The 14987-nt window shown below is 32.7% G+C and overlaps 1 protein-coding gene across 6 annotated transcripts in view; it reads left to right on the top strand.

Moving 5' to 3' along the window:
• Positions 1-14987, top strand: part of SWT1 (SWT1 RNA endoribonuclease homolog) — a 103280-nt gene that overhangs the window by 14969 nt on the left and 73324 nt on the right. For 4 of the 6 annotated variants that reach the window (XR_011073646.1, XM_068541408.1, XM_068541409.1 and 1 more), the window contains 6 exons: positions 353-411; positions 5118-5856; positions 9653-9712; positions 10961-11090; positions 12045-12146; positions 12550-12738. Coding sequence is in view for 5 of the 6 variants with exons in the window: in XM_068541408.1 (XP_068397509.1) it covers positions 353-411; positions 5118-5856; positions 9653-9712; positions 10961-11090; positions 12045-12146; positions 12550-12738 (1279 nt within the window). In the remaining variant the exon portion in view is untranslated. Of the gene's footprint in view, positions 1-352; positions 412-5117; positions 5857-9430; positions 9485-9652; positions 9713-10960; positions 11091-12044; positions 12147-12549; positions 12739-14987 lie in introns of all 6 variants that reach the window. The other 2 variants (XM_068541411.1, XM_068541412.1) reach the window with 2 other exon arrangements.

The following is a 14987-nucleotide window of genomic DNA, read 5'->3' on the forward strand; positions in this document are numbered from 1 at the left end:
ATACCCTCTTTCTCTATTATTTTTCTTGTGCCTAGCTCTTGTCCCCAGAATACATAGAGAGACAGGGTGGTAGAATAGAGAGGGTGGACAGATCTGGTTTCAGACCACGGCTCTGCTACTAACTTTCTCTGTGACGTTGAGGATATTTTTGCTCTGTTTGAGCCTTGGGTACTTTATCTGTAAAACGGAGATGATAATAATAGCTGTCTCACAAGTTTATTGGAAAGATTTTTAGTAAATTATTGTGTCAACCTATTCACTAACACATAGGTATGGAAAAAATACCGTCTCCCAATCTCCTTCCCCAGTGCACAATTTATATTTCCTAAATGATATCGTTTTTTTTTTTCAGAAATCAGATCATACACATATTCTGTACTGTAATATAAAAAGAAGACAAGAACTGAAAAGGTAAGTTTTCTCTTTTTCTTGATATATTTTCACTTTTTTTAGCTTTGAATTGTGAGACTAAATACTTAGATTCGCAAAATCCTTTATTTTGTTTAGTACTGTTTTACATGCAAATATTTATAGCTAAATCACAGATTATGATTAATTTTCTTAATATTTGTATAAATTTAAGAAAAAGTTGAGTGAAATGAAAAGTCTATCAGAATTCTATGCTATGTAAATACTACTTTCAAATAAAATGTAACTTTTTATCTCAAGTAAGTTGATTTTGACGCACTCTTATAAGATATATAACTTCATTATATATAGTAATGGAAGAGATTATGAGGCTGATTTAATAATTTTGGATAAATTATCTTTGCATATTACCCATGAAGAGAATATGTAACTTATTGAATTGGTAAGGTTCTAAAACCATGTTAATTAAAAACAGGTTATGGCTACAACTAGAGAAATTGGGGAATAGTGTTAGGAATAATGGAGATATTTCTCCTTAGTTTTCTGTGTTCTTTGGATCAAAAATTCAGAGAATTTTGTGGGGAAGGAATTCTTGCCAACTAATGGGGGTAAATAAGTATAAAAAGTATAATGCATGATAAAAGTTGGTAAGATCAAAGTTTCTCTGAAAATAAGGAGTTACAGGAAAACAATTAAAGTGGCATTAAATCTATAAATAAAACTTCTGCTTCCCTGACAAGCTCAGTTAATGTTTGCTAAAATCAAAAAATCCAGCTTGGCTCTGACTCTTTTTCAGTTTTTCTTTTGAATCATCTTTTTTTTGTGAATCTTTGTCTCTATATTATTATCTGTTGAAGTATACTCTGTCACAAATTTCATGTTATATTGACTATCACTTTCTAAATTTTTCAGATTTTTAATGCCTTTTGTACTAGTATCTGGTTTTTTAAAAAAAATTTAAGTTCTAAAACACTGCCTGATTTTTCACTAGTTACCTTTTGCTTAAGAACACATTTTCTAGCCTTGATTTTATATCCATGTATAAGAGTGTAAATGGAGTTCTGATCTATATACTCTACCCCCTTGGACTTACTCATATAGTCTCTGGAAGGAGGAAAAAATAATGTTGAATTATTTTGAGAATAGGATCAAAATTATTCTAAGGATGCAATGAAGTTCAACTTGGCATCAGTATTTATTCAAAATCTGCTACTTGGCTTCAGCCCTTGCATCATTGAATAGTTGAATGTCTTATTCAATGACATTTCTGTATCTCTGAACCCAGGTGTGATCAGTGACCATTCTATTGTGTGAGTTATTATCACATCTAATCAGGGTAACAATATCAGTAATATGAACAGTGCAAAGCATCTAGATTTATTGTTAATCTCTGATTATTTACTTTCAGATGTTGGTGAAGTAGTTTAGATGTAACTCGTAGTGAAATTTTCTTTTGTCAAAGACAAAAGTATATGGCATACAATATACTTCAGAACGACCTTGTCGTGCATTTAAACAATGTGGTATATATTTGAAACGTTGATTGGACAAAAGAAAGCTGTAACACAGTGCTTAGTAGATATCAATATCAGTAATGCGAGATTTCTCATGACCGTTGGTTGCCTGCAGAGAAAATGATTCATTTGAGGTTGTTGTTTACTTCCTGGAGCAGTAAACACACTTATTTGCCTTAAGGTTATAAGTATTTCTTTATGGTACATGGCATCTTCCGAAAAGATCTCCCTATTCAACTACAGGGAAGGTCCTGAAATTGATGTGCAAACATTGGAAGCTGAGATGTAGGTGGAAAATCAGAGAGAATTTTGTCATCCTGAAAGCCAGTTACATTGTATTGTTACCACAATTCCAGATCCTTGGTTTAAGTACATATACATGAATTTTTTAGCAATAAAAATATAAGCAAAGGCAGCAGTCTTTTGAAAATATTCAGAAAGCATTTTGTCAAGTTGCACACAGTTTGTGGGATTTCTTCAATAAAAATTGCATCATAACCATTAGCCAAATCTTTAAGTCCAGGAGTTGAAAAGGAGATAAGTTTTATCTCAGTTAGTATTAGAGAGATGGTAATATTGCCATCAGCAGTACCCATTATTGGCAGAATTAACCAAAAAGTACTTTATTCTTCATTTGACCTAAGTTGAAAGTAAGTATGTGATTTAATATCCTAAATGTGCATTATGATGGCTGATGGAGTAATCTAGCCACTGGTAATGTTGAGCAATTATTTTTCTTGCCGTATATCATGTTTTAAAACCTTGGTTACTAAATTTTGGGACTTTCCTGGTGGTCCAGTGGTTAAAACTCCATGCTTCCACTGCAGGGGACATGGGTTCGATCCCTGGTCAGGGAACTAAGACCCCACATGCTGCGTGGCGCGGCCAAAAAAATAAAAATAAAACCTTGGTTACTAGATTTTAAAATAATCTAATTATAAAAATTAAATTTTTGACAAGATTTCACATTTATTTTTGTATCACAAGAGTTCAATCTAGGATGGTGATATTTAGCTTCAGCTGATATTGAGCTTACGCTTAAGTCATTCATAAAAAATAAGTATTTGCTATATGTCTAACATGTCTAAAAAGATCTCAGAACTTTAGTATTTTGGGTTGCAAATATACAACTGCATTATCACAATATAGCATTTTGCAAAACTAGTTGATAAGAGGTAACTTTAAGATTTAATTTTGCTGGTCTTTTAAAAGGTATTATAATGCTGAGTTTTTATTAATTATGACCATATGGACCATGGTGCATAGATTGCTGTGAAATATGCAGTACAGGGCTGTTGTGAAGAAAAAAATGAAATAGGAATTTTAAACTGCTCAGAGAACTACAGGGTCCTGTTAAAATTTTTCTTTTGTTTGTTGTTTTTCTGATTTCTCTTTAATACAGTTGATGTCTTATATACTATTAAGTGTCAAGCTAGGGTCCTATTAAAGTTTTGTTTTATTGCTACTTATTAACAGATAAATAATGATAGGCAGTCTTTTTGTAGAAAGAGATAGTAAAGAAAGTAAAACCAGATGAAGACTCAGGTGAAACTCCTATAGAAACTCTGAGATGTTTATAGTTTGCTCTTGCATAATTAATTATTTGAGAAGTCACTTATTTACCATCTCTTTCTCCCCTGCTGGACGGTAAATTAATTGGGGGTACAGACTGTATTTGTTATGTCCTCCGCTGCCTCCCAGTGCCCGGCAGAGTGACAGGTGCTTAAAAGGCACTTAAGGATTTACTGACATAAATTAATGGATTGTGGTTCGTCGAATTTTTTTCCCCTTTCTTTCTGACTACAAAGTAATATCTAGTTTTATTAAGCAGGAAAATGTTATCACTTCTAGCTATTGCTGCTTCTAAAACTTTTTAGCACATTTCTTTCTAGCTTTTTTACTATGCTAGAAAACTGTTGAGACCGCATTATGTATACAGATTTGTGCCCTACTTGTTCTCTGCTTAATATTATATCAATATGTTTCATTATGTCTTTGAAAACTTTTCATAAACATCATTTGAAATGACTATGACACTCCATCATATTCGATAGAAGACGTTTTTTAGTCATTTCAAAAATTTTAGCATTTATCTTGTACCTGATTTTTTGCTCTTATAAATAGCCCTGAATTGAATATTTTGCTGTTATTATTTTTTAGTCCATTTCTGCTTTTTTTCCTCCTTGGTATAGATTTCTAAAGTGCGAATTACTAAGAAGTCAAAGGATAAGAACATTTTTAGAATTCTTAATTATATTGTCAGATTCCTTTGTGTAACTGTTAAATCATTTTGCATTTCCACTAGCAACATATGAGAGGGTCCATTTTACAATTTCTTGCTGGTGTTTAATGTTATTTAAAAATCTTTGCTAATCTGATAGAAGAAAATGGTATGTTGTAATTAGCATGTCTGTGACTTCTAGGGAAGTCAGACTTTTTACCCCAAAGTGTTTATTAGCTATTCCCTTTTTCTCTTTCATTAATTTTCTGTTTATGCCTTATTCTAGAGTCTTAGTACTTTCTTTTTTGAATTTTATTTTATTTATTTTTTTATACAGCAGGTTCTTATCAGTTACCCATTTTATATATATTAATGTATATGTGTCAATCCCAATCTCCCAATTCATCCCACCACTACCCCTGCCCCGCCACTTTCCCTCCTTGGTGTCCATATGTTTGTTTAGAGTCAGTACTTTTTGATGAGCTTTTTATTTACTAAGGCTAATAAGCTGTCACATATGTAGTAAATACCATTTCCAAGCTCTTTTAATTTTATTATTTTTTAATATGCTAAAGTTTTAAAGTAAATAGTCATTTACGTTTACTGTTTTCCTTTGTGATTTTTCCCACTGCTATTAAGTTTAGGAAGTTCTCTTAAGAAATCAGATAAATATTCCCTTTTTCCCCTATGGTTTTTAAGTATTTAATATGAAGTAGAGCAGTTATGGAAATAATTATTTTGCACTTAAGTGTTTAATCTGTTTGAAATTATACTGTCTGGTATTATATAAAGCTGTACGTTTGTGGTGTTTTTTTCCAAATAGCAAACCAGTTATTCCAATACCGTTTGTTGAGTAATCCTTTCCACTTCATTCTTAATGTAGCCATTTCTTACTTTTTATGAATTTCCTATCAGGCCAGTTCTTTCATTTCCTAACTAAAATGATACAGGGCAATATTACATATTATCATGTACTATTGTAATGTAACCTAGTTTTCTGTGCTGCTTTACAGACTGAATGTAGAAACTGACACTCCAAGAAAGAGACCAAAACTTAGTTCTTCATCCCAAGGACTTGTTAAACTCCAAGAAACATCATACTCAAATGATAATCAAATTATTTCTCAGAGTCCTTCTTCAAATGGAACTAAAAAAGGTATAAGTAAATGTATAGATTTTAAAGTTAAAGATATTAAATTGACAAATGTTAAGAGTGAGCTGGACCATGGAATTAAAAACTTTAGCAGTCCTAAGATTGCCAAAGATGTGAGACCTAAAGCTGAAGGCCAGGCAAGTGAAAAAAAATGGCCTCATTTACTTGCTCAGAGGGAGAAGATGAAGGAACTCAAGAAAGAAAGGTACAAAAAATTTAGAGACAGTTCTGAAAAATATGTTTTGGAGAAATGCAAGAGAATCCAATTTTCTCAGGATTATAAGTCCAACAAGATAATTAAGGAACCCCTCGAATCTAGAAGAAAAAAGATCAATTTCAAAATCCTAGGAGAATCCCGTGAAACCCTCCAGAAGCTTGTAGAAGAAAATGTCTTCAGTTTAGATTCTAACAAGTTAAAGACTAAGCAGGAGAAAAAAGAATGCCTGGAAGGCTCCCAGGTTTCGTTAAATTTGACAAGGCACAAAAGTGAACATTTATTTTCAGATTCCACGTATAAGCAGACTGTTCGTGAGTGGGAAGGAAAATATCATGAGCATCAAAGAAGTAATGATTCAAGTTCTAGTGAAATCCTAACCCAGGTAAGGTAGTGCAAAATGAATATAGTCTTTAGCAAAGAGTTTTAATATACTTAGGTTTGTGTTGTTTCTATTATAGATAATGATCATGCAGAGCTGATTCTATTTAGTCAGGAAGATAATATTGATTCTTTTATTTTACCACGATAATTCCAACTTCCTTAGGAAGCTATCCTGGCAAGTATCAAGGATCCAAAATAGGAGGGAATGTGTAAAAATATAGAAAGAAGCCATTATAGATTGTTCTATCAGAATAGCACTGTGACAGTCTTAGGCTCTTCTCTAACTCCAGGAACTATAGAACATCCAGGGGTTATTATTCCAAATAGCTATTCGTTTAACAAATTATTTTTTGAATGCCCTATATGCCAGGCACCACAATCACTGTCTTTGTTTTCAGAGACTCACTTAATATGAGGAGACACAGAAACAGCCACCTCAGGTCTGATCAGTACTTATCACCTAATATGGGAATACACAGCAGGGGATTAACATGGCCTTGGTACGCCATGGAGGGATTAATTCAGGAAGGTTTACTGGAGGGGATAACAAGTAAACTGAGAACTGAGGATTGAATAGGAGTTATTCAGGTGCAGACAAGGTGGAGTGAGATGGGAGAAGCAGGGATGTTCCAGGCAAAGGGAACTATGTGTACAGAGATCCAGGCTAGAAGGCTTGGCATACCTTGTTTTGCTTCTAAATTATGTAATAAGTCAGCATTTGTGGACTAATTTGAGAACCTAATTGCTATAGCCTTGTTTCTATGGCAAATAACATTATTTATTGATACCTTTAAGACAACTTTTAGAACTTTGGAACTTCAGAAGTTCTGAAATTTAGAGACTGCTTAAAAACAGGCGGTGGTGGAGCCTACCTACTTTAGGAATCAAGACTACAGAGTGTAGTATAAGATACTTCCTTTGAAAAATGGAGGGGTTGTAACTAGGGAGGCCAGAAGAGCTTGAGAGAGAGTACTCTTTGTTCACTGAACTTGAAGGACTCCAAAGAAGGAAAAAATTGAGTTTGTTCTTTTTATTGCTTTCTCAAAGGAAAGCTACAGTTTTCTTCTTGTGCTCTATAACCAGTTCTGTAGAGTAGCATGCAGGCAGGGAATCTGAATTTTCCAGTATGTTTAACAGACATCTTTGTATCATTGTTTGGTGTTCCCCTCGTGCTGTACATCTGAGGAACAGTATGAGAAATCCCTGCACTGCATCTTATAGGTTTTTTTGCTCTCTGTAGAATTACTACACAAACCAAAAGAGATGCATAGCATGAATATTAAGTTGTAGGGGAAGCAATTTTTGCATGATTACTTTTCAGTTATTGGAATTAAAACTCTTTATATTCCTTTGATAGCAGTCTTATCTGACTCAAAGTCATGTAGACACAGGAGCAGCAAGTAAATATTGTTCTTATCTTGAATATATTATCGTTAGCATATTATTGACAGTAGCTAATCATCTTAATATTATATTTGTTGTTTTGTTTTCCTCATAAATTCCTCAGTAGATAATTATCTTCCTAAAATAATGAGTGTACCTTACAAAGAAATAACTATTTTCTGGATTTAGTAATCCTGTTATGCTTTCCTAGGAGAAAGTGACTTATTTTGTTTCTTAGGTTTTACAGTCCTTTGATACAGACCCTTAATCAGTTTGCACCCTCCCCTCACCATTGCTAACTAATGTTCTAGAGATTTGTGGTTTATAGGCCACTTTTATAAACGGTATCCCACTTAATTCTTATGAGTCTGTGGGGTAGAGATTCATCAGTTTATCAAACATTAATTAAAGATACCTATTATGTGTTAGGTTCTAGGGATTTAGAGATGAATAAGATGCTTTTTACCCTCAAGAAGTTCCCAGGGAGGTAGATTAGTAAACAAATACAATTGCAAATACAGTGAAGTAAATATTAGAGCCCTAAGAATTTGGCTGGTATTAGTATAAATTTGGGAGTGAGTTAAGGAAGGGCTTATTAAGGTGGGGATTTTTAAGCTTGGTATTGAAAAATGTGTAGAGCAAAGAGTAGAAGTGTTGTCCTGTCAGGGGAGAGGATCAGTTGTGTAACGGCCCAGAGTTATGAAATTGCATGGCAAGACCCTACGTGGGCACTTAAGTTGTTCATTTTGACTTGAGTTGAGATGTGTAGAGAATCTATAGAAGAGGAAGTTGGAGAGGAAGCGAGGGTCCAGAAAATGGATTTCTTTATCTCTCATGGGAAAGATTGTTTCTTATCTTGTAGATAGTACAGAGCCATTGAAATGTAATCAAGGAAGCAGTGTAATCAGGTTTTTAGTTTGGAATCACTCTAGCAGATAAAACCATTTATACCATCATTATTGTTATTCCCTTTTGTCATCTCCAGGGAAGGCTTTATCCCGGTCCATGTATTTAATAAAGTATGGTAGGAGAAGGCAAACATTTAACACCCACTAAGACTTTCTTTTATAATAAGGAGGAGGTTTTCCAGGAAAACTGACACGAACTTTTCTGGATTTGGAGGTAACAGAAAATTTATTGAAATCACTGAAAGTGACCTGTGGTCAAAGAGAGTGAAGGGTAGTAGTAAAAGAATGAAAAGACTTCAAATGTCAGGAGTTGCAGGAAGTTCTATAATAATCTCTAGCTTGGTTGGCACTCCTTAGCTGAAAAGAACCTAAAGCTCTAGTGAGATTTAAAGTCAGGTGGAAAAGGCATTATAAAACCCAGGGTCATGGAATAGTAAAGCTATAATGGGCCTATGTGTGTGATGTATGTGGTGTTGTATCAGGTGAAGATTGATGTTGGGTAGTTTGGGTAGAAGCTGAATTCCCAATAAAGCAACATATGATACACTTGTTTAAAGAGGGTCTAATTTTTATACAGTGTCTTGTAAAATACAAGTTTGGTGAGTTTGGTGTTTGGAGAATTCTTAGAAGATGATTTGGTTCAGTAGTGGCTTTTGCTGAGTTTCATGTCACCTGTATGTAGGGTTGAGTAAGTCTCATCCACTCACCAAAAGTGCCAGTGAAAAATTGAGATTTTCGATCTTTGCTAGGAGACAAAAAATAAAACACCCATAAATGATAACATTTTTCAGCTTTTCCTCCCTCAGCCATATAATAATCTTCAAGTTCCCTTTGTTTTGTCATGTCACTTTTATAAATGGCTCATTTGCTCCTGGATAAAAATTTCCCACCACCAAAGGCCAGCTCTTTTTACCTTTGCCATGGTTGTTCTGTTTCTTAGGGTGACGTGTTTTATCCTAGAAAACGAGTATTTTTAAGAATGTATATATATAGATGAGTAAACCCTAAAGAATTTCTGCTATGTTTCATAACTTAATAGAATGAGGCTTTTCTATTCTAGGGGCAATTTTTCATCTGGGGGCAGTTTTGCCTCTTAGGGGGGCATTTGGCAACTGACTTGATGGAGACATTTTTTTTTTTTTTCAGTTCATTGTTTTTCTTTTTATTGTGACTGTTTAAGTATGTACCTGCACACAACATAGTTTACTTGTATTTAAACTGAAGTATAAATCCTTTTCTCTTCAACTCCATTTACAATCAGATTTTATCTCTATTACTCCACAGAAATTGCTTGGGCAAAGGAATGGAGACATTTTTGATTGTCATGGTTGGGAGCGGGTAGGTATCTAGTGGGTAGAGGGAAGAGATACTTCTAAACATCCTACAACGCATAGGATAGCCGCCAAAATAAAGAATTACCTGATCCCAAATGTCGGTAGTGCCAAGGTTGAAAAACCTTACTCTAGGTATATGCTTCGTAACTAATAAAATTACTTTTCATTTCAGAGTTTTGAAGCACCATGTTCTTCAGTGTCACTTGAAAGTATTCAAGATACAGATCAAGAGGTTACTGATATATTTATTTACTTTGAATATTTTTAATGAAATTAAGTCAAAGGGTTCCTATTTAAATAAAATATAATGAGTATAAAAACCTTGATAGTATGAAAATAACAGTGATGTCTCTGCTTAATTCAATATATAAGTTTTTATGAAGCCATGAAAAACTATTTGGAGAAGTATTTACATTTACTTTATCACCTTTTGGCCTTTTTTTCTAATAACCTCTAATCTGTTTTGAATAAAGAGCATGGAGCCTGTGGCCCACAAGTTACATGAATTTTAAATTAATGTTATGTTTTTTCATGCTTATGCCTTGGCTTGCCAAAATGCAGTATGATATTAACATGTTTTGCCTCATTTTTCTAATTAGCAACAAGATGAACATTTGTTCAATGAAAATGAGGGCACATACATATTTATTTTTTACCTGTTGCTTCATTTCTCAGCTAGAATCTCCTGGTTGAACCTCATAGAATTATTGCATACAATTTTATCTTCCCTGCTTCTAAATTAAAATTAGATTCATAGAACACTTTGTGTTTTTCTATTTAAAGGAGACTTTAAAACCATACTGATTGCTTTTTATTTGTGACAGTTATACTTTTATGTCTTTTGGGTCAGTGCCCCTTGATAGAAGAAAGATTTCTCACCTCTGCTCTAAAGTGAGATTATACTTTAATTTCTTTGCATCAGAATACATCAGGGAACTACTTCCCTGAAGTGAGAAGGGTATTAAGATCTGGATTTCAGTTTTTGTGATGGTTCATAAACAATCTTAGAAATCTTAGGAAAGGTGCTCGTCATCCAGATAAAAACATATTTGGCTCCTAAAATACTTCGAAGTGAGAATGGGAATGAGAATTAACTTATTTTGGAAGTCTGTTTTGTACTGGGCTCTGTGTGAGGTTCTTCACATTATTTCATTTAATCCTTACAAAAAATACTAAAAGGATACAGATATTTAATATTCCTATTGTGTAGGTAAACTGAGACCCATGGTTGTTAAATAATATGCTTGCCTGAGGTTGCAGAAATAATAAAGTAAGAAGAGAAGAGCTATATTAGAAACCTTGTGTATGTTTATAAATCTGTATTCTTTTATCATGTGGCTTTCATATATTTGTAAATTTTTTTCTTTCCGCAAACTATCTTGTATTAAGTGAATTAATTAAGAATTAATTGCTTTCTTCTCTTATTAATCTGCAGAGAAAATAATTCAAAATATTTTACTGCGGGTCTTTTGCAATTTAGATGCAGATAGTAGAAGAGCTTCACGCTGCACGTATGGGAAAAAGTGTGGATTTACCTGTGGTTCCACCTTCTGGAGAGTTAACAAGTATGGAGATTGACTTGGTGGAAGATGATGTACATTCCTCTTCTGGTATATCCTATATACATATGACAGTTTTATGATCTCCTATGTTTTCTTAAGAGTTAATGTGCCGACATTCAATTTTTATAATATTTAGAGGAAAAATGTTAAAATGTGCTTATTCGAAATAATAAAGTATATTTCTTTTAGCTATAGGAATCCGGTCTAAGATTTGTCTTACCATCATTTGCTTTATATATCTCACATTATTAGGCAGTTAGACATATTTTCTCTTTCTCCTTTTGCCAAGGGGCAGTAATCAGAGTTATGAGCTGTCTTTTATTTTTGCTCTTAATCATAACTTTTAACAATTTCAGCTTTGTAAAGCACTGATCAGAAATAATGCAAATTGCTCAAAGGTATTATATTCATGGATTTCTTATTTATATAGTAAAATTGTGATTATTCTCACTCCTTGGAGAAGATAATGATAGATATTACCCAAAATATGTTAGTATACTGTTTTGAATTGTATTTGTAAAAATAGTAATGCTATGTTATATTCACATTGCATTTTTCAATTTATTAAGTGTTTTCCTATGCATCAACTTATCTGTTCCTCACATGACCCTATGAAATAACAGTGCTAGTATTATCTTTTTTCTTTCTTTTACACATTTGTCTTTTCAGTTATATTTCAGAGTACATTAAAATTAGCTTATGATTCCTAAGTACTTAACTACCAGTGATCAAGTACAGGGTTTGGCAACATAGTTACTGCTGGTGCAAGTTAATTTATGATTTAAAATCCACCCTTAAGCAATATACAATATTCTACTGGTAGATAATTAAACACTGATTACTGTTCTTTCTCTTAAGAATTGGAGTAAATGCATTTTTGTTTTTATTGTCTAAAGTACTGCCTTAAGAATGCTATCAAAGTTCTATGATACCAAAATTGTAGTTATTATACAAGTCTGTTATCAAATGTCATGAAATCCTCACTTGGCTCTTTTTCTCTAGCAAATACTGCTTCAGACAAAAAGCTTTTAATTGTTGTTGACACAAATATACTGATGAATCATCTCAAATTTGTTAGAATTTTGAAGACAACAGAAATCCAAGGTATTTATAAAACATATTTACCGATTCTGATTTTCTTATTTGAGTTGATACTTTATATTAACAGTGATGTGGGTTTTTCCCCCCCACAAACTTATTTCCATTTGGATATGCTATTAAGTATGTGTGTGTATATATATATGAAGCATAATCAACTTAAGTTTAAAAAAAGAAAAAAGAGCCTTTACAGGTTAACCTAGCTTCTAAACTTACTCTTCTTTGATTTCCAGTAGTATTTATTTTTGTAACATTCTCTTGACATTTATATCTGATTTTAGTTCCTATTTTTATGTATTATCTCTTCATTTAGATTGTGAATTTCTTTAAAACTTTTAATTCTCCTATAGCAGTTTGATTTAGTAGCTCAATACATATTTGTTGACTTCTAAGAAATCTTATTTTTTAGGCTTTGACAGGCTTGTATTAATAATTCCCTGGGTTGTTGTGCAAGAGCTGGATCGTATGAAGGCAGGAAAATTACTGAAACGTGCCAAGCACAAAGCTATACCTGCAGTTCATTTCATCAATGACAGTCTCAAAAATCAAGATAGAAAGCTATGGGGTCAATCAATACAACTTGCATCTCAAAAACTTTGTAAGTATTGTTCTCTCAGGCTGCTTCCTGATTAAGATTTGTTTGGATGCTGACTCATTAATGAAGGGAAATGGTGCAGAACTTTAAAAAAAATTAACAGTATTACAGTGTGAAATGGCAGGGCATAGTGATGCTTTGGCATATTCTGTTAGGCTTGGTTTGGAGGCCTTTGATTTTTATTTTTCTGCTTCTCCTAGACCTTCTTAGGTTATGTCCATATTTCACAGAGAGCGACTGTGTAGTTCTGTATGCATAGTTGTCTATATTACAGTACTTTGGATTCTTTTTTTAAAATACCATGTTGAGTGATGAGGCCAGTAAGTGATCTATGTTTCTAATCATTACTGCATGCAGTTAATATAATGCAGAGGCAGGCACTGTTTACCTCTGGTTTGTCAGAACCTGTAATAAGGAGGTATTTTTATTATAGATGTCTATAGATTTTCTCCTGATTTTTTTTCCATATTAGTTTTTTTTTTTTTTAGTCATTTAAAAATCTTAGAACCTAAGTATGTTCTTCATGTTTTTATTTTATTTTTTATTTTTTTATTATTTTTTAACATCTTTATTGGAGTATAATTGCTTTACAGTGGTGTGCTAGTTTCTGCTTTCTAACAAAGTGAATCAGCTATACATATGCATATACCCCCATATCTCCTCCCACTTGCATCTCCCTCCCACCCTCCCTATCCCACCCATTGTTCTTCATGTTTTATATAACTATTTGGAAAAAGATCTGTGTGTAAAGCAACACTGTTGCCTCTGCAGAGTTTATACATACATTTAGAGGATATATTTCATTCTTTAAAAATTTGTTTCTTTCCAACTCAGAAATATTTGTATATGTAGATTTATATTATTTTAAATATGGATTTATGTTGTCTACTGTATCCATATTCACCATAGGATATGAAAGAATTCATCTTTAGATGAATCTAATCATGAAATTAACCCTGAGAAGGCTTTTGGCATAGCTGTTTAGTCTTAAATCTTTGAAGAAAAAGGGCCTCTCCCATTAATTCCTTTATTTATTCCCTTTACAAATATTTATTAGCTCTTAGTATATTCCAAATACAATGCTTATGCATTTTGAGTAGGAACATCATGTGCTGTTTAAGAGCTTTTAAAGGAAACCACTAAAAAAAAATCACTTATTAGAGTTAAGAAAATATTAAAAATATTAAAATTAAAAACACATTATATTAAATTGAACACCTTAGATGGTCTTTTTTTTTTTTTTACTTTCCGTTATGAAAACTTTCAAATGCAGTAGAATAATATAATATAATATAATATAATAGAATATAATATGATATAATATAATATAATGAATCCCTATGTACCTCTCACTCATTTTCAGTGATTCTCAACACTTTGTCATTCTTGTTTGTTCTCTCATTTCTTTTTCCCCTTCTCCCCCAACTCCTGGAACGCCTGTAGTACTTTGGTGTGTGTTGCTAACAGATAGGACTTTTTAAAACAACAGCCACGCAGTTAACAAAACCCCTGATCTAAACCATCATTTCAGTAAAGCCCCAATCCTTAAGAAGAGGTGGGAATTTTTTTTTACTCTTAATCTTTTATTGTTTTTCTTTGTTAGTTGATACAAATTGTGTTTTATTATATAATTGTATAGATGATGATAATAGTTATCAACACTTACATGGCCATTACTCTCCAGACCCTTTTCTAAGTGCTTTACAGCTAATATCTCATTCAAACCTTATAGTACTTGTGGAAGATAAATTCTTATTAGATCCATTTTATTGATGAGGAAATTGAGACATAGAGATGTTAAGAACTTGTCCTAAATGGAATATCTATCCCTTCAATAGATTGACTTTGAGACTTATTTTAGAAGAGCTAATTTTAGAATAGATGTTTTGGCCACATTTATTATTTATAGATGCTTGTTATGTTTCTTTTGATTTTTCCATTTTTATGTGCTTTTTCGATACTTTGACTTCTTCAGTCTATGCTTTTTGGGTTATTAAGGAGGATAAATCATAGTAGTGGTCTCAAACTTCTGTGCTGCTTCAATTTCTGGGTCTTCCTTGAAATCCATATTTCACTTTAAAGCTTAAATTGGTATTATTTGATCTTTGTTTTGTTAAATTGCACTTTTAGTTATAACGTTGTAGATAGATTATTTGTGTAATTGTCTGTGTCAGATAAATCCTTTATGTGTTTCATTGTTATCTATCAAACTGATTATTTAAAACATTCTTTATATAAAATCTAATGTACTC

This window comes from Eschrichtius robustus, chromosome 3 (genome assembly GCF_028021215.1).
Source record: "Eschrichtius robustus isolate mEscRob2 chromosome 3, mEscRob2.pri, whole genome shotgun sequence".
Taxonomy (NCBI): domain Eukaryota; kingdom Metazoa; phylum Chordata; class Mammalia; order Artiodactyla; family Eschrichtiidae; genus Eschrichtius; species Eschrichtius robustus.